Source organism: Jatropha curcas, chromosome 7, assembly GCF_041381405.1.
Source record: "Jatropha curcas cultivar XTBG-Jc1 chromosome 7, XTBG_Jcur_1.0, whole genome shotgun sequence".
In the NCBI taxonomy this organism is placed as follows: domain Eukaryota; kingdom Viridiplantae; phylum Streptophyta; class Magnoliopsida; order Malpighiales; family Euphorbiaceae; genus Jatropha; species Jatropha curcas.
The window spans coordinates 20865780-20891223 of record NC_143157.1 but is presented as its reverse complement, the minus strand read 5'-3'; the positions used below and the strand labels follow the sequence as shown (position 1 = coordinate 20891223).

Here is a 25444-nt window from a genome sequence, read left to right as displayed (position 1 = left end):
ATTTACTAAATCGGTGATAACTTTTATGGTAGAGAGAACTTCAACTTAAGTTTATCAGCTCCCTACGTCTTTTATAAGATATAAGAAGACCAATCAGATCATACATTGTTATCAAAAAAAACTAGAGAATATAAGAGAAGAATTATAATCATACTTAATCTATAATCTATTATATATAAGTGTGAGAATAGGAGAGTGAATAACGAGATTTTCAATAGTGTCCTTGGTAAAATTTTAAATAACCTTAGTCATAGTCAATTAAAAAAATTTTATCTTCAAAAAATATTTATAATTTAATTGTAATTTTGAATATATTGATTACGAGAGAGATAAGGTAAGAAAAAAATAAAAATATTTGATTGTAACTTAAAATATTTTGATTAGGAGGACTAACTTTTGAATTTTTTTTTATTTTTTTACATTTTGATAGGATTTTTTTATAAATTTATTTTTAAATATAGATCTACACATAATTAAGACTTTAAAAATTTTTAATTTCTTAATTTATGTTTTAAAACAAATTTTCATTTTTAAATTTTCATATTTTTATTTTTCTACAATTTGATTTATATAAAATTAAGTTTAAGGGTTGGGTTGAACTTCATTTTGAGAACATTTTATTGTATACAATAGGATTAAGTACATAGAATTTGTATTACAATTAGTTTTTATAGTAAAGTGTAATGTAAATAAACATTGTATTTATTTTAATTTGAATAAAAATTTATATTTTAATATTACATAAACAAAAAAAATAAACGAATGAAAAAAACGAGTTCAATGCAATGGTTCAATAACAACTAAAACATTGTTTTGTAAAACTTAGACGAAACTTGTTTTAATAAACCCTATATTTCAATTTTTAAATACAATGGTTTAATTTGTGATATAAAATGCTTTTAGTGGAATAAGTTAACCAATAAAGTGTTAGTTAAAGTGGTAAGCAACCTCAAACTTTTGAGGATGATAATAAGTTCGATTTCTAAGAAGTACACTTTGTTAGCAGGCTAAAAACCTTATACTTTACAATCCGAGGAGAACAATGAATAATTATATACGATATCAACGGGATCGTTTAAATAATAATCCACGAAAAATAAGACATTTATTAAAACTATCTAATCTTGGGTGATTTTTAATTCTTGTATCTCATCAATCAACTCTTATGCACTCTTTATAATTATTTATTTTTTATTTTTTTAATAAGTACTCCTTCCCTCTCAAAAGATAGTCCATCTTTCTTTTTAGTTTGTCCCAAATATAATCCATTTTCCTTTTTTTGCATTATAGTTAATTCTTGAATTGTTTATTATACCCTTATTAAATTGCCTTATTTTCAATAACCCTCATTAATTATTAGTTATTATTTCAATACGCATGTGTTATTTAAGATGGATATAATAAGACAGTTGTATGATTAAAATTAATTTTTAACCATATTTTTTAATCTGTGTGAAAATAAAAAGTGGACTATCTTTTTAGAACTGAGAGAGTATAACTTATTTTTGTTGAATTGTTATTTTAATTCGTTCATGTTGATGTGTTATCATTAATTATTTTCACTATATATAACATTTCCATTTTTATCATCAGGCGAGATCGGCCCCTTGCATGTGCTATACTGCTATGTGGTACCACTTTCTCAACATCATTCCTTGCCAACTGAGCAAAATAAGTTATACATACATATCATGCTAATTTACTCTAATTAGCTTAACTTTGTTGACCAAAACCGACAAAAAAATATTTCTTGTGTTTCAGATTTATGTGGATCACGTGAATAATGAATCTGATAGAAAAATTTGTAGTCTTCTAATGCTGAGTAACACTCTATATAACTAATATATACATGGCATATTTAGCACATTCATCAAGTTGTGCTCATAGTATAATAATACAATTAATATTTTTTAAAAATTATTTTTGATTCATTAGGAGATCAACGGTGTGAAGACCGAATAGACTACATCTAATTAACATTTTTATGGTCAACGAAATAATCAATTCCAACTTCTGGTTATCTGAAAGGAAATGTTCAATATATATATAGCAAAGCCATATCTAATCTTGTTACATTTGCCTCCTCCAAAACGCTTGTATAATTTTTATAGCTAGTCTCAGTTATTTATATCATAATGCGTATTGTGACTTATGAAGGGCAAATTGAGATCTCACTTCCGCCAGCGAAACTGTTCAAGATGATTATCCTTGAATCTGAAAAAAATGTCTCCAAGGTGCTGCCAGATGCTGTTAAGAGTTATGAAACTCTTCAAGGAGATGGAGGACCTGGTACCATCAAGAAAACTACCTTTGGCGATGGTTAGCAATTTTAATTTACTATGTATATTGAAATTCATGTATAGAGTTATTTAGACAATTTTCTAAAGTTAATTTTATATTGTTCAGGAAGCCCAATAACTCATGTTATTGAGACGATTGATCTAATCGATAAAGAGAATTATACATATCACTATTCCATAATCGGAGGCGATCCTGCTCTGATAGATACAAGCATAGTTGAGAAAATGTCTTTCCAGCTTAAATTTGAAGCAACTCCTGATGGTGGAACCATTGCCAAACGCAGTTGCAAGGCTTACACGATTGATGGAGTTGAAGTCAATGAAGAGGAAGTTAGGGCTGGTCTAGAAATGACCACTCAACACTTTTATGCAATTTACAAGACTTTTGAAGCTTATGCTTTAGCAAATCCTAATGCATAATTAATTAAGGCATATATTTGGTTATTTTAATATTTCTTTTATCGTGAATTAATAGTTCCACTTTTCTTTTTCGTTTGTCCCAAATTATAGTTTACTTACCATTTAATATGTTAAATTTCTATTTTACCCATATTTAATGTTACTTGTTAAAAATAACTTTCTTACTTTTATCAATTATTTTTTATTTCCAATATCATTATTTATTGATAATTACTTGGAAATTTGAAAATGTGAGTATTTACTAAGTTTAGTCATTTTCAATGCATATTAACCCATCTGAAATAATTATTTAGTCCTGATTAATGCAAAAAGTCAATGATAAATTAATAAGTATATCTCATATTAAAATAGGGTATAATAAAAAAAAACATATAATTTTACATTTCTAACTCAAATAACTAATTTATCATAATTAAGTGTCTATTACTTTGGAACGAGGGAGTATATTTAAGTGTTGTTTTTTTTTTTTTATTTTATTTTGTCTCACATGAGTCATACAATCATCTCGAATGAAGTTATAGATTTCTTTTTTATGAATTAAAAATGAATTGTAGACGCCTTTCTTAAAATAAAACACAAGTGATATTTTAGTGTGAGCAATCTCGTTCACTGACACTACAAAAAAAATGCCGTTTTGCGACCGACCAATCGGTCGCAAAATGGCAAAAAGTCGGTCGCAAAATCACTGGTCGCAAATCTAAATTGCGACCGATGAGAAAATCGGTCGCAAATTAGAGACCGATAAGTCGGTCGCAAAATTGAATAATCGGTCGCAACTTTTGGTCGTGATTTAATTGAAAATTCAGTCGCAAATTTGGTCGCAGAATATCGGTCGCAAATTTTTAAAATCGGTCGCAAATCGGTCGCAATTTATAAATTCAAAATTTTTTTTTTGGTATCAAATCGGTCGCAAAAATGAAAAGGGAATAAAAAAAATTAAATATTATTTTGAAACCAAAATTTTTCTACACCTGTGAAAGTTGACATAAATGCATATATACACACACGCAATTCAAGAACAGTATAAAAATGTAATTTTTATTGTTCTGAACAAATTAAAAAATGAAAATACAAATGAAAAAATAAAAGGTCGGAAATCAAATCTATATATGCTGCTGCTCATCTGCAGGATCCAATGTCGGATCGCCGGGAGGAGTACCTGCTGGATGTGATGTAGCGCCAGGAGGGGTGAGCAAGGTATCGCCTGCAGCATCGGGATCAGGAGCCGATAGTGGCTGCTGCTGAGACGTCGAAACATGTCGGTCTGTAGCAGGCGCAGGATCAGAGGAAGAAGTACCAGCACGGTGCTCACCGGACAGCCGCAGCACATGCGCTCTAAGCTCTGCAATCTGTCTCTGCTGATCAGCAAGCTGAGCCCATATATCATCATCATAGTGCGAGTCAGTGTGCTCCGGCTGCGGTGCTGCGCTGGCTGTAGAAGCGTGAGCTGCTGAGCCAGTGTAAAACTGTGATGCCTGAGACCCGATGCCGTATACCTTCCTCTTCTTCTCGCCCCCTACAGCCTCGAGATAAAGCGCTACCTCGTCAATTCTTGACTCAGCTTCGGATTCATCGGTGTGAGAAGTAACAATACGCTCCCGAGCTGTAGTATAGTTCTCCTGAAAATAAAAAATTAATTAATCAATGCAATTGCAAGCTTTATTATATTGAACTTTGTACATCTTCGCAATGATTAGAGGGTAAATGTAAATATTATTCATTGTTACTTACATTGACGCTCAGCGCACGTCTGTCGACAAAGGTATTACGATCGTGGTCCTTCGTGTGAGTGTATGTAAACACCTCCATCGGTGTGGGCTCACGACCTAATTCTTTAGCCTGTAATAAATTTTTATTCATGATATATTAATATATATAATGTACTTTCATTAAACATCAGTTTATTGTAAATGGACTAGGTCACTTACTAATAATCGAGCTGTCTCTATAGCAGATATAGATCCGCCTGTGTTATCATTTCAGCAGCAAACACAGGATGAATGTTATCAAAATGTTTCCACGCTTCAGAGTCTGACGGATGAGTCATTATACCATCATCATATTCATGCAAAGCATGCCATGTCATGTGTTGAGCTGTCGCCTTAGATGCATATAACCTTTGAAGGCGAGGAATAAGAGGGAAATAATACATCTTATTGAAAGCCTTCTCTTTTTGCTTTCTACCAGTCCCTTGACCCCGCCGTTGATATCTTGGAAGATTACAAAACTTGCATTCTCTGAATTCCGAGTCATCACCCCAGAATATCATACAATTATTACGACAGCAATCAATCTTTTCTACCGGTAGTCCCAACCCCCGAACTAATTTTTTTGTGCGATAAAAATTATCAACCATGGAATGGCCTTCAGGCAACATTTCTTTTGCTAACTGCACAAAATCATCGTAACACCTTTCTGAAAAATGGTGCTCCGCTTTCATGTGTAGTAATCGTGCAACAACAGACAGAACTGAATGATTCTCGCATCCAGGCCACAATTCACTGTTAGCTGCACTTAGCATGTCAAACAATTGTTGTGCTGCTACATTTGGCGATTCCTCCATATTATCCCAATCACATTGTACTCTACTCGCATCGATTACCATATCATTGCATTGATTACCATACAGAAATTGATAAGGCTGAACTTCTAAACTTACCGGAATGGAGTGGCCTGACCCACTGGCAACTCGAGCTTCACCATGATGTATCCATTCATAATAATTTTCCACGAACCCATGTTTGCACAAATGAAGTTTCACTGTATCGATGTCTAAGAAGGCTCGATTTCGACACTTCTTGTGATTACATGGACACCTCAACTTATTACCATCCATAAAACTGGGATTACCAACTGCAAACTGTATAAACGCCTCCAATCCTTGCAGGAACTCTTGTCTTAATATCCCATTGACCTCGAACCTCCAGTACATCCAATCTCGATTATTTTGCATTTTTTTTTACCTAATTAACAATGTGTTTATAAAGGGGGTCATGTCATGTAATTGCATTAGTCTAAATCATCCTTAAAACATGCACCTAATGTAAAGTTCAATTTGCAACACTTATAACTAACTAAGGTTATTTCTATAATAAGGGTAACTATATATAAGTGTAAAATCACTAAGTTCATTTATTGAATACAAAGACTACTATAATAAAGGTCAGTGTACTATTCCAATTATTGAATTTTCCGGAAAAAAATTCGGCAGCATTTCGACACAACACAATCAAATCTCAACTCAAATACAAAAACAAATCAATAAACACTTCTATATCATACCAACATTCTCCAAAGGCAATATGGCCACTCCAATCCAAACTCATCATTCATTTAAGTCAAAAACATACTTAAGAGTAATAATGACAATAATATAAATTAAAGAAAAACACAGCCAAAACTTATCAAGAAAGAGTTGCCAATAATTAAGAACATGTAATAACCTAAACACACAAAAAATAGTTTATATAAATTCCAATTATTCTTCAAAAATCTATATTATATTCTATCAAAGCAGACTTTGAAACTTGAACGAAGTGTATAAATATATTCTCATTATATTCTATATTATATTCTCATTTTGCTCATATAGTTATATGTCATTTTCTCATAATGTGCCTCCTATGACAATTTTTTTATTCCTTTTAAATATCAATAGAACTATATCCAAAAGATTTTTCATTAGAATTAATGAGTGAAAATTTAAAAAAAATGAAAAATTCAAAGTATGTTTTTAATATAATTTCTGTTTTTGAGTGAATAAGATAAGTGATTACATCTCTCATTATTGTATTTTTATTCTTTTTATTGCTTAGGAAGAATAATCATTCGCACGAGACTCGTGGAGATAAAATCTCAATATCTAATAAGGTAATATCATTATGATCCCTCTACTCATTACATATATATAGGTCTTTAGAATATATAATATTCTATTGTTCCATAGCAGTCTTACATCGTTAATAGTAGTAGTAGTAGTACGAGTACAATGCTTTCTAGTTAGATTCCTCATTTGCTTGACGGTGCGTGTTAATGGATTTTTTGACTAAAAAGTTAACCTTATCCATGTAATTATTCTTTTCCGTAAATACTTTTGGCACAATTTGTGCCAGAGACACTGGCCACGTTGTAATTGTTGTAAAAAGATAGTAATACCTTTGAAAAAAAATGTTAAGGAGGTTGTTTTTAAGACAGGTAAAAATTGTAGGAAGGGACGTATCTAGAAGATTGATTCAAGAGCGCCCAATTATAAATTAAAAATATTATTAAAGTAAATAAAAGAAATCTAAAAATATATTTTAAAAAAAATATAATCTTCTATTCATTTGAAAATTTTTATTATTAATATCATAAAAATTAAATATCCTTAATTATAAAAAAAAAATCTCAACTAACATATAACTTATCATTTTATACACAAAAGGCTTAAATCAGTCTAAAATAAACTTTATCCTCTTGGCACTCTCATTTTAAAACTTAGATTTATTAGCATCCTAAAAGTAAGATTACGGTGAGAATTTGCAACAACTCAGTAACTTTGTAAGTCGCAACTAATTATTTGGGGTTAACTTTTAATCCAAGGATTTTAAAATCCCTAAATACAGAGTTTTGAATATAAAACTGCACTCAATGTTTTTCTCTCAATTGTCTTTGATCATCTTCTTTCACTACATGGTAAAAAACAAAAAAAAAGGTTGCTTTTTATGACAGTTTACAAACTGAAGAGTGCAGGATACATTATTTTCATGTGATTAGATTGGTATACTCACCGTTAATTTCTTGGACGATTAAGCTAGCTAGCATGTACATGTCTTTTATAAATAATTATTATTTTTTAATAAAATGCATATCCAATCTTAGTTTTGGAGGTCCAAAAATGACATGGGCAAAAGGAGAAAGAACGCCACATGAAATTTATACAATCAAATTGTTGTTGTGCATTCTACTTTACACAATTATTTAAAATTATTTAAATCGATAAATTGATAATTAGGCATTTAAATATAAATAATTATGGTTTATAGATAATTAAATAGAGACAAGAACATTAATTTCAATACCATAAAAATTCTTCTCTTTCTCCTTCAACTTTGAATACAATATAAATTTTCTCTCAATTATTATTATTCCTAACATTTTACAAAAAGTACTTTCAATTAGGTTTTAATATCAAGCTGCAAATTAAAAACTTTTCGAAATAGTAATATAATGAAATAATAAAATAATTATCTACGGGTTATGGAGATTTTATGAAGCTAAAATAATAAAATTATAATAATAATAAAGCTACAATACTAATAATAAAATTTTATGAAGCTACAATTTTATATTCAGTAATAAAATTATTATTATTCCTAACATTATTATTATTATTATATGAAGCTACAATAATACTAATAATAATAATAATAATAATTACAATCACAATAATAATAATAATAACATTAATAATAATATTAATAACAACAACAATAATACTAATAATACTAATACTAATAATAATAATAATAATAATAATAATAATAATAATAATAATAATAATAATAATAAGAACAGTAGTAATAATTTTAATAATAACAATAATAATAATAATAATAATAATAATAATAATAATAATAATAATAATAATAATAATAATAATAAGAACAGCAGTATATAATAATTATAATAATAACAATAATAATAATAACAATAATAAGAACAGCAGTAATAATTATAATAATAACAATAATAATAATAATAATAATAATAACAATCACAATAATAATAATAATAATAATAATAATAATAATAATAATAATAACAGCAATAATACTAGCTAATAATTATAATAATAATAAAATAAATTAACCATATACAAAATAAATTAATCGCAACCATATACAAAATTATAACAACAATACACAAAATCAACCATATATAACTTAATATAATAAAAATAAATAAATTCGAAAAACAAATAAATTCGAAAAAAAAAAATTTGACAAATTAATCGCAAAATAAAACTAACCTGTGTGGCTGGCGGAGAGCAAAGGGGGCGGGGCTGGCGGTGTCAGGCGAGCTGGAACGGTGTGAGGAAGAGGCTGCGTGGCGCTGCGGACGGAGGAGAGGAGAGGAGAAGGAGAAGAGAGAAAGAAGAAGAAAGAAAAAAGAGAGGGCGCGGCTTGTTTAAAGCCCTAATTTTTGCGACCGACTTATCGGTCGCAATTTCCATAAACTCGGTCGCAATTTTTAATGAGCCGACGTCGTTTGACTAGGCACAAGTTTTGCGACCGATTTGCGACAAAACATATCGGTCGCAAAAAAATCAGTCGCAATTCAGTCTCAAATCGGTCTCAGAACTTTGCCGCATTTTTTACGCGCGAAATTTTGCGACCGATAAAACGTAGTCGCAAATCGGTCGCAAATCCGTAGTAAGGCGGTCGCAAATCACTAACCATTCTCGCGGGAATTTTTCAGCGCCAATATTAGCGACTGATGTACTAGAAGTCGCAAATCGGTCGCAAAATTGCGACCCTTATATGTCGGTCGCAAAAATCGGTCGCAATTGAGCGTTTTTTTTGTAGTGTGAGAAGACAAAGTTCTTCAAATTAGGGTAATGTGATTCATCAAATTTTGGGTACACAATCTTATAAAAAGTAAAATTATCAACTATTGGTATATTTTACTTTATTTTTTATTAGAGTTAAAATGTCTTTCAGAAAAATATTCTAAACTCATAATAATTTCATCAGATACATTTTATGAATGTCAACTAAGTATCGTAAATAAATTGCTCCCGGCTCTTCAATTATTTGATTACCAGCGTCATTCTTTGATAAATGATCACTATGCGTCAGACTCAAAATAATTTGATCAAAATATGGGATTAAATAAAAAAGTTTGGTCCTGTAAACTACCTAGTCATTCAATCAAAAAGTTTTTTTTTTCCCATTAAGTGAGAGAATAAATAGTAGTAATTCAGTAGTACATGTTAGAAAATTAATACATTAAATATGTCAGACCAAATAGTTAAATATCAAAGATATTTTCTACCAAAAATAATACTTTTTGAAGAGTGCTGAGTAATTTAATGTGACCAAATCTTTGAGACTTGGCAGTAATTTTTGAAATTAAAATTCAGGTGATTAAAAATTACTAAGTACCTGTAGGACCACGCATTTTATTTCAATTCTATGTTCAAAACGCTTTCAGAAATTACAAAATATTATTGAAGAGAAAATGCGAGAAAGCTACTAGGGTTTCACATCAAACTCCAAGCTCATGCTTTATTAAAACTAAAATACATATAAATTAAGTTAGGCATCAGGATTTGCCAAGGCATAGGCTTCATAAAGCTTGAATGATCCAAAAAAGACTTGCATAGTCTTTTCTAGGCTACCCCTAATTTCATCTTCTTTAACCTCAACACCATCAACAGTATAGGCCTTACAGCTTCGCTTGCAAACAGTTCTTCCATCAGGAGAAATTTCAAACTTAATTTGAAAAGACATTTTCTCAACTAAACTGGTATCAATAATAGCAGGATCGCCTCCGATTATTGAATATTCAAATATGAAATTCTCCTCATCAATTGCATCAACTGTCTCCTTCAAATGACTAATTGGACTCCCTGAATATTTTAAGTAAGATTAAAAAATCAGTTACCTTAACAAGTCAGATGTGAAACTTACTCATAATTCTGAAATTAATATTGAAAAAACTGACCTTCAGGGAAGGTGATTTGTCTGAGAGTGCCAGGTCCTCCATCTCCTTGAAGATTGACAAAACTTTTAATAGCCCCAGGCAGGACTTTGGGAAGGTAGATTTGAGGTTCAAGGACTATCATCTTGAACAGCTTGGCTGGTGGGGTTGAGCCCTCAATCTGCCCTTCATAAGTCACAGTACCCATTATGATTAAAGAAAAGGCAACAGATGTGTATGGATGGAGAGAAAATCTGCTATTTTTCTTTTAGCGGTATATATGCCACTTATAAAGACATGAGATCTAGAGATAGCAAATCCAGAAACAACGAGCGAACCCACCGAGTTCCATTCAATCAAACCCGATCTACGATCTACTGAATGCAAAGTGCTTTTTACCATAACAACAAAATCAATATCACGATAAAAAAAATTCTAATTTTTGTCGTAACTTAATTTTTTTTTATTTTTGTATAATTAATTTATTATTATTTTCTCTATTGCATATATAAATAGTAATTGTAAAAATTAAAGTTGGAATAAATTATTAATTTTATTATTGCCAACATATATTATTCAATATTTCAATTGATGGGTATAAAAAAGTCTCTTTGAATCTAATTATGCCTTTTTGGTTTAACTGTTCATATCGGCTAATACAATTAACTCGAATGTACTAAGCATTTACTTTATTTTTTTATTCGAATGTGCTAAACATTTACTCTCTCCCATTCATTTATATAGACACAACTTACTTTGCACATGGAAGAAGGCGTTAGTTAAACTATAATCTTTGGCCAAATCTTTCTTATTTTGCCCCCAACATTGCATTAATTAAATGTTTGCTTTAAAAGTCAAATATGTCATGTCAAATTATTCTCATAAACACAATTAAGGACTTATAATCATAATTAAAGGATGAATCACAACAAAAATCTAATCATTTTTGCTAATTACGTTAAGTTTTACCTCCTAATCAAATTTTAAAATTTGGCCCTCTCATTTTTAGCGCAAAAATTTGGTGGGAAACGAAAGTTTAATTTTTAGTTAAAAAATATGGACACTTAGTAAAGGAATTATGTGCAAATAATCTTTTTGAAGCCAAAATTTTGATAGCATTAACTATCTCTTCAAATTCTTCCCAAATACTCTTTTATAAATAACGTTAATTTAATAGCTAACAATTATTGCACACGAACTACATCAAAAAAATCCAAAAGTGCACTGCCTACAACCATGTCATATCCATTTTATTTGAATCTACACCCTCTTGATTCTTCTATAATTTTAGAAGATGTGTTCACTCTAATTGTTGGTTCATTGGACTTGATCGATTTAAATGCAGAAGAAAATACACAATCATCAATCATGATGAAGAGTTTAAATTCATACAATGTCCTTCTGGCGTAGATACAAAGAAGGGAGCGAAGAAAAAGAAAATGACAGAAGAAACCAAAAATTTAGTTAAAAACATGCTTCTTTTTAAAATGCAAGGAGTGTTAAATTTGTACTCTATCGAGAAAGTTGCGTACACATTGTCTATTTCAAAAAAGTCAGTTTATAGAGTTTGACATATTATAAATAATGATGCACTAGTTACAAATAAATGAATGGTCCTTGCGAACATATTTGCCATGGGATAAATGATAATTGAAGTTAATGCATAAATAGTGAAGGAAATAGCAACAACAATGCAACATCCTATTGCGAACATATTTGCCACGTGATAGTAGTTTCATATGTTTTAAATGATAAATGACACTTAGTAGTTCAAAAAATGTGCTTTTTTTTTTAAAAAAAAAAGGTGCATTAGTTGTCTTTGTAAAACGTTGCCTCAAATCATCTTTTGGATAATAAAAATATGTGTTCAAATATTGCAAATGTTGGTATTTTTACGTCAAGTATTGCACATATATTATTATTACATGTATTTTTTATTTCTAACTGTATATAAAAAATAAGCAATAGTCTTTGTTAAGTAAATGTGTGCAAAATTTCTAAATACGTTTAATTTTGTTTGAAATGGAGAGAGAAGGATAATATAGTTATGAATTGGTTAGTCAATCATATTTCATGCAATATTTCAACTTTGTTTGCCACTTTCTTGTTTTTCTAAAAAGTTGGTACTCTAAACAAAACAAATCAAGGGTAATTTAGACTTTGCACTTTAATCATAGACCAAATTAAGTAATTTTGTGTATATAAATAGAATGTCGAAAATAAAAACTGTCTAAATAAATGAATCGAAGGGAGTGTACAACTAATTAGCAAACCCCTTTTCTCCTCTATGTCACCTCCCTTTTTTTTCTAACCTCTAATTGCTTTAATTTCTCTCTCGTCTCTCTCACCTATTTGTCTTCCCTTCTTGTATCTTCTTATTCTCATCTGGACTAGCAAGCTCGTTGGGCGTTAATCCAATCTAACTACCGTTAGGCATCTTGATAAACGCAGGCTTAATGGATCTATCCGCTTTTACCCCAAACAACACTAGAAAGAATAAATACCTCTTCATCCCGTGTGTATATATATATATATATATATATATATATATATATAGTTCGAAATATAAATATACGTTAAATAGAGGTATATAAAAAATTAAACAATAAATACTTTTTAAAAAAAATAAATTTTGAAACAAACAAAAAAGAGAGTGAGTCTATACATATAAGATAGAGGAAGTAATAAAAATTAAATTATATTATATTAGAAAAATAAATGCTGCATTGATTAATAATAAATAATTAAACAACTTATAATTTATTGTATGATACACTCAATCACAGTCCAATTAGATTTATGACTTAAAGTTCGTATTATCAGGATCTATAGATTTTTGTAAAAAGTACTCGCTCTTTTTAAAATATAAGTCGGTTAAGATATTTACACGAGCATTAAGAAAATAATTATCCTTTTAAATTATAATAACATCAAGAGTACTTTGACTAAATTTACTCTTTATTTCAAAACCAAGAAGAATTTGTAAAGATAGTTATTAAATTTAATATGAATAAAAGGGTAAAATTGAAAAAAAAAAATCATTTGTTACTCCTTAGGTTAAGAACTTAAATTCCGAAACAAAACAATCACCCTAACATGACTTATATATTTGGAAGGAATTACAATTGTTTATAATATTATAATTATTAATTTTACTTGTTTTAATAAAAAAAAATTGATTTTATTAAAAATATTTATATTTTTATTATTTATACTGACTTAAACTGTTGAAATTTTGGATTGGGTAAATAAAATAGATAATATGACAAAAATAACTATATTCTAATGTCAAGCATCCATTCTTTGACCAAATTGGATTGGATCAATTTGAAAAAAGAGGACACGAAAAATAACCATTTAGTGATGTCAAGCATCCATTCTTTGACCAAAATAGATTTAAAGAATTCACATCTTTTTGTCTACTACGTGTGCCTATCAATCAAAGAATATTTATATGTTGTCAATTAAAGCATCCGCTTAATTAAAATAATAATTTATTTTAACTTCAGCAGTCAGCCCACACTATTTGACTACTTGCTTCATTATCGAATGCTACGAGTTGGAATAAATTATTACTCCTTTTACTCATAATTTATGTCCTACTTCGTAGATTGAAAAAATTTAGATAATATTTTTATTTTCTAATACATTATTATGTTAATATCTATTAATATTAAATTTTTTTTTGAATGGCTACAGAGATAATAGTACGTTAATAATATAATTTATATCAAGATTTAAATTAATAACATTATAGTAGTTTCACTGTTATATGCAGAATATATAAATTCACCCATAAATTTTGTTGCTCTAATCTTATGACATTCTCAACTTTTACTTTGACCTATTAAGCACTTGAACTCATAAAAGTATATCTATTAAACACTTTAATTTTTAAATTTATTTTATTGAATACTTCAACTTGTCAAATTAAATTAATTAAACACTCATTAAAAAGTTAAAATTTATGAAAACTTTTGCTTTAAAAATCATGCTAATTACATATCAAGTAGATATTTTATAGATAAAAATAAAAAAAACTCTAAAAAATATTGATATTAGTTCGAAAAGTGTATAATATTATCAAAATTTATAAGTTTAAGTGTATATTAAGTCATTTGATAAGTTCAGAATGCCACAAAGTTAAAATTTATAAAGTTCAAGGTTGAATCGATATATTCAGCCGACTATTATATTTTTGACAAAGAACTATATTAAATAAAAATGAAACATGAAGCTTCAAATATTACTCACTTTAATAAATAGACACGACAATAATTTGAGACGGATGCAAAAGTAAAGTAGGAGAAAGATTATGGGACGAAAGAGTAATAACATATTAATTAAAAGATGGTTAATAACATACGCAAATCAAGATTTTTTGTCCTATTGTTAGTTAGCACACACTAATCGACTAATTAACTGCTTACTGATTGTAAACAAAATGTTTTTCATTGTGTGGTAGCTAAGAGTTGAAAAAATAAATTATTAATAACATAAGCAGATCAAGATTTTGTTCTATGATTTATATTAAAATAGTAAAATTCTAATATAAATCAAGAATGACCTCCTCCGCCCCTTATGACTAATTTCATAACAGATATTAGCAAAAGTCACAATATTATTCAAATGTTTCTTTCACAATTCACATATTATAAAGTTTGAGACCTGGTAAAAATGATACGAAAGCTGGTGGCACAATCAATTAAAAGTATTAAAATTGAAACAAATTAGAATTATGAGGGACCTTATAGAAACATATTGGTATTATATCATCAAATAAAATTAATTAAGTAGAATAAAACATCAAAATATTTCATCCAATCCTACATGATCAGATATGAAACAACATTAGAATATGTCAATTGACTTATTAGTTTTCTGATCTCAAACTAATTTATCTTGAGATTTTGCCAACTGTGGGAGGAATATACGGAGTGGGAATCAAATAGAGAGCATTGCTTCTCGTCGCTGTACCACCAAGATCTTCAGACATGTCAAGATCTTCTGGCTTCTGTCCTCCAGGAAGCTTCCAATCAAAATGATATAGCAACTGTGCAAGTGGAAGCTCAACAGAAGCAAGACCAAATATCATTCCAGGACACATCCTCCTTCCAGCTCCAAATGGGATGAATTCAAAATTTGCTCCCTTAAAATCAATTGAACTATTAATGAATCTTTCTGGATAAAATCTCTCAGCTTCATCCCAATATTTAGGATCTCTTGCGATAGCCCATGCATTTACAACGACTTTAGATTTCGCAGGTATATCATAACCCTCGATCACAACATTCTCTTTATTTTCTCTTGGAAGTAACAATGGGACTGGAGGGTGTAATCTCAGAGTTTCTTTAATTACCAATTTCAAGTAGCTTAGTTCATGTAAGCCTGCTTCATCAACCTTTCCTTTTGAACCAAAAACTTTCCTCACTTCTGCTTGTGCCTTCTCCATTATTGATGGGTTTTTCATCATTTCTGACATTGCCCATTCCAAAGTTGTAGATGAAGTGTCACTACCCGCGATAAACATGTCCTGAAATAAATAATTAAGATCAAAACAATTAATAAAGCTGTTGCTTTTGTAAGTGATAATTACATCAACAACATGAAATTAATAATTGGAAAAGAAGTTTTTGCAGTGAAAATGTCTGGTATAAGTGATCATAAGAAATGAATTGCATTTCCAGGTAAATTTTACTCATAAGTTTAGCGATTTGAAACCTCGCCAGAGCCGCCACTGTTAGGAGAGCATTTACCTGAGAATGAATTAATCTCATCCACACAAGGGGATGGTGTTCAATCTACAAGATCTTTATATCCCCAAGTTTAATCTTTTTAGTTATAAGACTCAAGATTTGGTAAGATATCTGTAATATTAACTAGTCTATATGCTATGTTCAGAACTGATTCATCTAGTGAAGCCAGCGAAAAAATAAAGTAAAGAGATAATACTGACCAAGATGACTGCTTTGACGCTCTCGTCGGATAGAGATGAATCAACGTCTCCATTTTCTTGAAATTTCAAAAGAACATCTACAAGATCTTCTTCCTCTTTACTCTTCATGCCAATATCCTCCACTCTTTTTCTCTCTTTATGTTCCTTCACAATATTTTCAACTATCTTATCTACTTCACTATGGATCTTCTCCACGTTCCGCCTCACAACGCTAAAAGTATTAAACAATTTAACGGAAGGATAAACATCAGCAAGACTAATGCTTCTTCCTGCTTCAGTCAACTTTACAACAGCCGGCACAAATACTTCTTCTCCTTGGCATACTTTACCGAATGCAGCTCTTGAAATAATACTGTATGTCAACGAACTCGTCATTTTGCTAAAATTGACAGGCGATCCAGAGCTCGAAGATATCGATTGGAGGAGTTTAGATCCTTCTTCTTCTCTTATTGATTTGAAAGATTGTACACGTTTCGCGGTTAATAATTCGAGGGAGCACATCTTTCGCAGTTGTCGCCAGTATTCGCCATAAGGGGCGAATGCAATATCTTTACACTTATAGCTTACTATATCTCCGGCGAGGACAAAAGGCCTGTAAGCAAAATTTATATCATGGGTTTTCATAACTTCTTTAGCAAGTTCCGGCGAAGAAACGACTATGCTGTTAATTTCGCCGAGCTGAAGGTGCATAATGGGTCCGTATTCATTGGATAAATCTCTTAGACGGTGATAGGGTAAATAGCCAGCTAAATTGTGTATGTTCCCTATTAGAGGTAGTTTCTTTGGCCCTGGAGGTAGATTTAGGGTTGAGTTGCTTTTCGATTTCTTCCATATTCTTAGTGCAATGAAGATGAAGAATACGGTAATGAAGAAAAGCATTGTGAAGGAAAGAAAGACAGTGAAGACTCAAGGATGAGTGATTTTGGTGAATTTGATGCAATGTGTGTATATATATATATATATATATATTGCTAGATACAAAGCAGATACAGTTATTTTCAGATTTTATCTCTATAATATATATATATATATTGAAGCTGTTGAAAAAAAAGATTAAAAGAACCTGAGAATAAGTTAAAACTTAAAAGCAAACGTGACATATACACATTGAAATAAGTGATGACTCTATTATTAAATGTCAGCCAATATTGACTGAAAATATAAGTAGTCTTTTTTGACTTAAATAATTGTATAACGTAGGAAATAACAATAACTAACAGTTTAATTACATATATAATTTGACAATAATAAAATAAAAATATATAATTAGATTTTAAAAAAATAATAAAATAAGATGAGTAGCTATATATTTAAATATGTTATTTTATTTGTGTATATTTATTTTTTTATTCAATAAATTGTATTAATAGAATAGTCCTCCCTTTCACTTAGCAGCCATCAAATTTAAATATGTTATTATGTACATCTGTAAAAGAATTATTATGTACATCTGTTAGTGTTGTGTAAGTACAGCCATCGCATCTAAATAAATTATTATGTTATTATAGACATCTGTTAGTGCGAAGGCTTCAAAGTTATTACATTTTGCTGTCTTCACGGATATGATTCTATCACTGTATTTGGAAATAGCCACGTTATTTTTTCCATTTTCAAATATTTAAGATTTAAAATTTTCATTTCATTTTATATCATTTCAGAAATTAAATACAAAGTCGATCGGAACTAAACATTGTGTGTTAGTATTTTCCTTTTAAAATAAGTAATGATAAAAAATGAAAAAGCAATAATAAGATGAATTGGCAGCTAGAAGTTGACTGGTTTGAAAATATGCCTCGTACTAACGCCGACTTATGTGGTCAATAACCCCCTCCCCATTATGTCCTTCTTTTTTTTTTTTTTTTTTTTTTTTTTACATTTATATATATATCTTTCACATTTATAATGCTTCTAATATCTATTATTAAATTAATTACTAATAATTAATTATTCGTAACTAAATTTTCATTATTTCTTTTGTCATTACCTTGTGCTAATTCTAATTTATGTCGCTAATACTTCGTTTAAAAATAAATGAAATTTATAATCTACAAAAGCATATATAAAGGAAAATTAATAGACTTTTCCCTATGCTAACGTGACGCTTCCTCTAAAAAGTAAGAGAATATAGATTTAAGTAATTGATTTATCTTTTTTTTTATGAATTTTTGAGCATTTTACGATTTTCCATCTACTTTTTCTCTCCTATCATTTACTTTTCAATAATGAATTGTCTTTTTATTTTTGTGAATTTTAAATTCATTCAATTATGACAATATAAAAAATTTAAATATTTCAATTACATTTTTTTAGATTTTCATAATTGAGACATATATAAAGATTTTATTAGTTCTAAAATTCAAATCAAATATGCCTTTTTTTTTTTTTTTTAGAAATCACATATGTGATAAAAAAAAAATAATACAATGTCCAAATCTTTAAATTTTCATAATATAAAAAAACTTTTATTTTTTTTAGTCTAAACTTCAAATCAAATATAGTATGTTTAAAAATTTAATGATTTGAAAAATATTTTAAAAACCATCTGTTTAAAAAATACACATTATAAAATATAGTTTGAAAATGATTGAGATAAGATGATGGGTAATATTCTTTTTTTTTTTTATTTCTCTTTGATTTGTTTAATTATGATTTTTAGTTTTTGAGTCAATTATAAGGATACAAGTTTAGTTTTTCTTCTCATGATAAGTTAATTATTTTCAAATGCAAAATATTTGAGATCTTCAAATTCAATTTATTGTTTGTATGATTATATCGAATTTATCATAAAAAAAACTATTTATGTGGTTTTTCTTAATTTGATTTAAAATTCAAAGAATTGGATTGATGTGTAGCTTTTAAAAATTGAATTGTTTTTTTCTAATTGAGAATTTGAATATTTATATATCATTATCTTATATAAACAAAAAGTTTAAGATTCTCTTTTTGTTTACTGTTCTACTTTTTTTTGTTTATTTTGTAAAATTTTAAAATTTTATTCTATTGTTGAAAGTTTAATTTAATTCTTTACTTTAACTTCTTCAGTTTATTGTTGGTTGAAAGAGGAACATTGTGGTATTTTATTGTTTTGTTTGAGTTGTTTACTTGGTTTTATTTTTTTATTTTCATTTTCATTTTCATTTTATATTTTGCTTAGCTTAGTTTTATTTTATTTATTTTTACAAGGATTTAAGTGTGTGAAATTTCAAAAGATTTAAATATATTTTATGCAATAATGAATTAATTATTATGTTTTAATAGGTTTTTTTAATTATATACTTCCAATTAGATAAATCTCTACAAAAATAAAAATTAAGTATTTAAATTATTTTAAATATCTACGAGACTTTATATATAATAATAATTCCAGTCACTTTTCCCTAAAAAAAATGAATTTCTATAATTTACTCAATATATATATCTTACATTTGAAATAAAAAATATAATTATTATACAGTCGTGTAAAGCACAGAAGACCGTCTAGTATATATATGAGAGAGAAACATGAAATTTTTGCAATATGTCGATGTGGCACTTTCTCAAGAGAGGTGAGGCTCTAATATTTTAGCATTTGCTTTATCTTGATTGAGAAATTTTTTAATATTTCTCTTTTTTTTTAATCAGTTTTTTCTCTTCCATCATAATGATTAATTTGTTCTTCATTCTTATGAGTTTTAAAATTCAATTATGGTATTTGAAGAAATTTAATTATTACCATTATATTTTTAATGAGTTTTAATATTGAAGAACAAAAGATCCATCACTTAAAATCAAAACAAAATAAATTAGTAACTTAAATTGGATTAAAATGAATAAAACTAATTTTAGTTGGTAATTCAATTTTCTCATCTACGCTTGGCCTTGCTTGTACTTAATTTTGCAATTTATTTTTTTTTTTAACAATTCAAATTCTTTTAATTCTATATAAGTATAAAACATTCTTCAAATTTAAGAAGTTAATAACATTTATATATTCTAATTATTTTAACTAAATTATGGTAGGGATAAGAACTAACATTTTTTCAATTAACAAGAATGTAATTATATTATACATTCGCATGAACTGCCGAAAATCACCTGGTTATTAAATACAATAAAAAATATATAAATTTGTTTAATCTTTTGGTGGAAAATGACGGATGGAGACACATGGATTAGTCAAACTATTGGTAGCGTTACGTTTGGGATTCCTAAAAGCAAAATATACTTCTCATTCTGCCCACCGGACTTCAGTGTTATACTACTTTTATTTTATAATATTTATCATATTTGAAATTTTACAGCTGTAAAAATAATTATTAAATTTGTTTAAATTATAATAAATTATTGAGTAAATTAACTGTATTATCCTTAAGTTAGTACTAATTTTTTAAAAAAACTATTAAATTAATGTAATAATTATTGGTTATATATAGAGGATAAATATGAAAAAAATATTTATTACTTCTTGAAACTATAAATGTGACAAATATTTTAGAACAAACTATTTTCTCAAATGTAATAAATATTATGAAACGGTAGTAGTACTCCATAGGGTAGTCTCAACACAATTCAGTCAAATTGAATTAATAATCCATTAGTTTAATCTAGTTTGATTTTCAAATTATTAAATTATATTTTGGTTTCTATAGAATTTTTTTTTTTTAAAAAAAAAGGTTTGGTTCGATTTTTAAAATTTTTAAAAGATATGCCGAAGAAAAATAAAGATAATGAATTAAAAATCAAATCAAATTGAATAGATTTGATTTGAATTCATACATAAATTCTGTATTGGTTTCTTTTTAAAAAATCAATTTAATTATTTTTGGCTGATTTACTGAACTGGCCAAATGCTGAATCCCTACCTAAGGCAGCATTTGCTGACCAAAATCAGTAAATATGCTCTACAATTAACTATATAGTAGCATAACTTATAAACATGTATAAAAAAATGGATATAGTATATGTCTGAGGATAATGAGATTTTCTAGATATGCTTAATAAAATTTGAGATATCTATAAACTATCCTTAGATATGACCAATTAAAATTTTTTAATTTAATAAATATGTAATTTTAATTTAATTTAAAGATTTTTAATTAGGAGAGTGATAAAGAAAATTGAATAAAAAATAAATTTTTTTTTACATTTTAATGATTGTGATTTAAAAGACTTTAAATAGTTAATTAAAAATTTTAATTTTATATCTATTAAAAATATATATTTAACATTACTTGTAATATTTGATAATAATTTAAAGATTTGAATTAAAAGGAGATAAGAAAAGTGAAAAAAAATATAATTATTTGATAAATAAAAAATATTTTGTAGAAAATACAGAAAAATAACACGTAAATCCATGTCAAATGCTAAGGACCGAAAACTTCTCGATAATTTTTTTGTTTGTAAACCATCCGGTATTCGGCATAGCCGACTAATCCGAATTCGAGTTCTGCAGAGGCCCATTATGGGGGCGACCCCCCAATCCTGTTTTCTCCATTCACAACGCCATAGCTCGAACCCTGAACATCAATAAATTTCTTTGAACCAAATTAACTCAAATATAAAATGACCATCATATATATATATATATATATATATATATATATATATATATATATATTAGTACGGGGATGAGGATTTTAAATTTGGATCTATTGTCAGGTCATATATGTATTTACTACTAACCTATGTTTTAGTGTCCGACCATCAATGGTACATTGATTATATATATTGTGATGTATAATTTTAACTTTTAAGGTGAATATATTACTTTTCATTTTAATGTATTATATAAATAAAAAATATTACTTTAAAAAGTTATTAATAATTAATTATACGAAATTATACAAATCACCTACAAACTAATACAAAAAAGCTCAAAAATATTGGATCGGCACTATTAAAAAACTCACCAAAAACATACAACCTAACTATTAATTAGGAATCAGCTAAACCAAACAGGACCTATTGAATTGTTTTGTGCATTATATATACGCTTCTCCCCAATTTGCCAAATCTGGCATCTGTTTAAACTCATTTCAATTGTTTCCAAGAAGAAGAGCTGCTTATTCAGAATCATAATGAACTTTTATTGCCCTTCTTGCAGTTAACTGACGTTATCATATATAGTTTTTATAAAAAGTTCGAAGATCCTCAATTTGGTCATTATACAAAAAAAAAAAAAAAATGATGAAAAAGATAATTGATTGGAGGATAAACCTTCAACGACATATGAACTAGTCAATACGCATATCACGCCACTTTCATCAACCAACTACAATAACCAAATAGCCAACCAATCTAATCTTATCATATAGAGAAAATAATGTATACACAATATTCTTGCAGTGGAATTGCGGACATTAGTTTGATCTATATATGGGAACTAGACGGATTCAAAAAAAAAAAAAGAACTAGACCAGGTTTGGACGAGTATTTTCCATTTAAAAAAAAAACTCTTTACTTGGTTTTAAGAGTCAAAAGAGCAAGAATTCGGTACAACCATAAAAAATTTCATGCCTTCTTCCTCTCCATCATAACCTAATCTTTAGCTTGATCCAATCTTTCTCCAACAAAATCAAAACCCAAATTCAATTTTCATCTCTTCTACTCTCTAGAAACAACAGCAATGTCTAACCCTAAAAAAAACTCCATTTTCCATATAGTAATGTTTCCATGGTTTGCTGTTGGTCACATGACTCCATTTCTCCACCTCTCTAATAGGCTAGCAGAAAAAGGTCTCTCTACAACATTTTTGCTCCCTAACAAAGCTATACAACAATTAAAACATTTCAATCTTTACCCCGATCTTATTGCTTTCCATTCTCTCATCATCCCTCCGGTTGATGGCCTCCCAGCCGGTACGGAGACAGCCTCCGATATCCCTATCCACTTAACTCATTTTCTAACCATAGCCATGGACCGCACCCGTGATCAGGTTGAAAAAGTTATACATGAAAAGAAACCTAAATTGGTTATTTATGATGTTGCCCATTGGATACCGGAAATAACCAAAAGTGTTGGTATTAAAGCTATAAATTATACTGTGGTTTCCGCGGCATCTCTTGCTATAGTATTAAATCCGGCACGTAAAGTAACTTTAGAAAAACCCATTACGGAGGCTGAACTGGCGGTGCCGCCTAGTGGTTATCCATCATCAACGGTTGTGCTTCGAAGGCATGAAGTCCGGTCTTTGTTATTTGTATCGTACCCTTTTGGCGAAGGAATTACTTTTTACGAAAGAATCACTAATGCAATGAAAGAAAGTGATGCTTTAGCTATTAGAACATGCCACGAAACAGAAGGAAAGTTTTGTGATTATATTGGTAGTCAATACAAAAAGCCGGTTTTTTTAACCGGACCGGTTATACCAGAACCGGGCAAAGCACCATTAGAAGAACGTTGGAATAAATGGTTAAATGGGTTCGAAAAAGATTCAGTTATTTTTTGTGCATTTGGAAGTCAAATAGTATTAGAAAAGGAACAATTTCAAGAATTGGTTTTAGGGTTTGAACTAGCAGGTTTGCCATTTCTAGTAGCAATAAAACCACCGGCCGGCATATCAACAGTAGAAGAAGCGTTGCCGGAAGGTTTCGAGAAAAGGGTAAAAGGTAGAGGAATCATTTGTGGTGAATGGGTACAACAATTAAAGATTTTAGATCATCCATCAGTAGGATGTTTTGTTAATCATTGTGGGTTTGGGTCAATGTGGGAAGCTTTGATGAGTAATTGTCAAGTAGTATTAGTGCCTCACTTGGGTGACCAAATTTTGAACACAAGATTTATGGCTGAAGAGTTGAAAGTTGCAGTAGAAGTGGAAAGAGATGAAAATGGATGGTTTTCTAAAGAAAATTTAAGCCAAGCTATTAAGTCTGTTATGGATAAAGAAAGCGAAGTGGGCTTAATGGTGAAGAAGAATCACAATAAATGGAGGGAAACGATGGTAAGTAAAGGGATAATGACTAGTTATATTGATAAATTTGTTCAAAATATGCAGGATCTTGTTAAGTGATAATAATTATGTAGTTTGAATTTATCTCTATTTGAGAATGTAGCCTAGCTACAAATTTAATATCAGCAACTCCTGATTTTTGTGACTGGTTATTTTTGTCATACTAAGCACTCTGTTAGTGATAATTGGTACTTTTTGTTATAATTAGTAGCTAACATAGTTTGTTAATAATTAACATAAATCATCCAACTGCTCATTAATCCAAGAAGACCGGAAATGATATTCTAGATAACTTTCCTAGCTGAGAAAATGAATATGGCATAGTTTTGTTATCGATATGGTTAAACTTACCATTATAAATATAATTTGTTTTCCAAATTATCACTATATATATTATTCTTATTTCAAGTAATGTGTTGCAAAAATTAAATTATAATAGAATATTAATTTGAAAATTGTAATTTATTTTGCCTGCAGAGACTACAATTTATATTCACAATTTCTGTTTAATTATGTGGATAATTTGGCAAAATATATAGAAATTTTGTTTTGTGGAAAGGTTATTGTATTCAAGTAGCAACTCAGATAAGTTCAGCTTTTGTTTGGTTCTTTAGTTGGCAATTCTCTCAGTTACGCCATAACCTTCAACCTGGGAGAGGTCCAAAGCTCCTGCTAGGCTTCTTAAGTGTAATATTGATGCTTCTAAAGTGAGTGCGGCATCAGCTTTTGAGTAGTTTTTGATGGGAAGTAACACAAAATAACTTCACAATAAAAACTTCCCCACTTGAATGAATCTATTAGGAGTAATAATGAGCAACAAATTCAAGCAACACAAGCTGTCCCAAATCATGCACAATCAAAAAACAACATTCACCACACGAACACAAATCTTTTTACGTGGAAAACTCCTCATCCGGTGTGAAGGATAAAAACCACGGGACCTCTCCTCCGGTCCAAGGAAATAAAGTTCACTATCACAAATATTGTCTTACAAATTACAGCAAGCTACAAGCACAAAAAATGTAGCTATACCACAAACAATCACAAACAAATGTGTAGCAACGCAATGGAGTGATCACAAAACACAGCTGCTGTTCTTAATACATTTAAAAATATTCTACTCATCCAAAAATTAAAATGATCAGCTAGAATCTA

At 28.9% G+C, this 25444-nt stretch overlaps 4 protein-coding genes across 4 annotated transcripts; 2 read left to right on the top strand and 2 right to left on the bottom strand.

Moving 5' to 3' along the window:
* Positions 1-2135: 2135 nt before the first annotated feature.
* LOC105635744 (major allergen Pru ar 1) lies at positions 2136-2720 on the top strand. Its single transcript, XM_012218831.3, has 2 exons — positions 2136-2319; positions 2407-2720. The coding sequence occupies exons 1-2, from the start codon at positions 2136-2138 to the stop codon at positions 2718-2720; spliced, it is 498 nt and encodes a 165-aa protein (XP_012074221.1).
* Positions 2721-9872: 7152 nt separating this feature from the next.
* Positions 9873-10738, bottom strand: LOC105635717 (major allergen Pru ar 1). The gene is made up of 2 exons (XM_012218803.4): positions 10428-10738; positions 9873-10332 (listed from the first exon to the last, which is right to left on the bottom strand). Exons 1-2 carry the CDS (start codon positions 10609-10611, stop codon positions 10019-10021), a joined length of 498 nt encoding a protein of 165 aa, XP_012074193.1. The 5' UTR covers positions 10612-10738; the 3' UTR covers positions 9873-10018.
* A 4413-nt stretch (positions 10739-15151) lies between these two features.
* LOC105635718 (cytochrome P450 71D445) lies at positions 15152-17301 on the bottom strand. The gene is made up of 2 exons (XM_012218804.4): positions 16360-17301; positions 15152-15936 (listed from the first exon to the last, which is right to left on the bottom strand). The coding sequence occupies exons 1-2, from the start codon at positions 17236-17238 to the stop codon at positions 15301-15303; spliced, it is 1515 nt and encodes a 504-aa protein (XP_012074194.1). The 5' UTR covers positions 17239-17301; the 3' UTR covers positions 15152-15300.
* A 5428-nt stretch (positions 17302-22729) lies between these two features.
* On the top strand, positions 22730-24441 carry LOC105635719 (UDP-glycosyltransferase 79B6). The gene has a single exon (XM_012218805.4). It carries the CDS (start codon positions 22967-22969, stop codon positions 24347-24349), a length of 1383 nt encoding a protein of 460 aa, XP_012074195.1. The 5' UTR covers positions 22730-22966; the 3' UTR covers positions 24350-24441.
* The last annotated feature ends 1003 nt before the right edge of the window (positions 24442-25444 follow it).

Coding starts and splice junctions, on each gene's coding strand:
- LOC105635744 (XM_012218831.3), top strand. CDS start 2,136: ATGCGTATTGTGACTTATGAAGGGCAAATTGAGATCTCACTTCCGCCA. Junction 2,320..2,406: donor GAAAACTACCTTTGGCGATG/GTTAGCAATTTT, acceptor TATATTGTTCAG/GAAGCCCAATAACTCATGTT.
- LOC105635717 (XM_012218803.4), bottom strand. CDS start 10,611: ATGGGTACTGTGACTTATGAAGGGCAGATTGAGGGCTCAACCCCACCA. Junction 10,333..10,427: donor ACAAATCACCTTCCCTGAAG/GTCAGTTTTTTC, acceptor TAAAATATTCAG/GGAGTCCAATTAGTCATTTG.
- LOC105635718 (XM_012218804.4), bottom strand. CDS start 17,238: ATGCTTTTCTTCATTACCGTATTCTTCATCTTCATTGCACTAAGAATA. Junction 15,937..16,359: donor GCGTCAAAGCAGTCATCTTG/GTCAGTATTATC, acceptor TATTTATTTCAG/GACATGTTTATCGCGGGTAG.
- LOC105635719 (XM_012218805.4), top strand. CDS start 22,967: ATGTCTAACCCTAAAAAAAACTCCATTTTCCATATAGTAATGTTTCCA.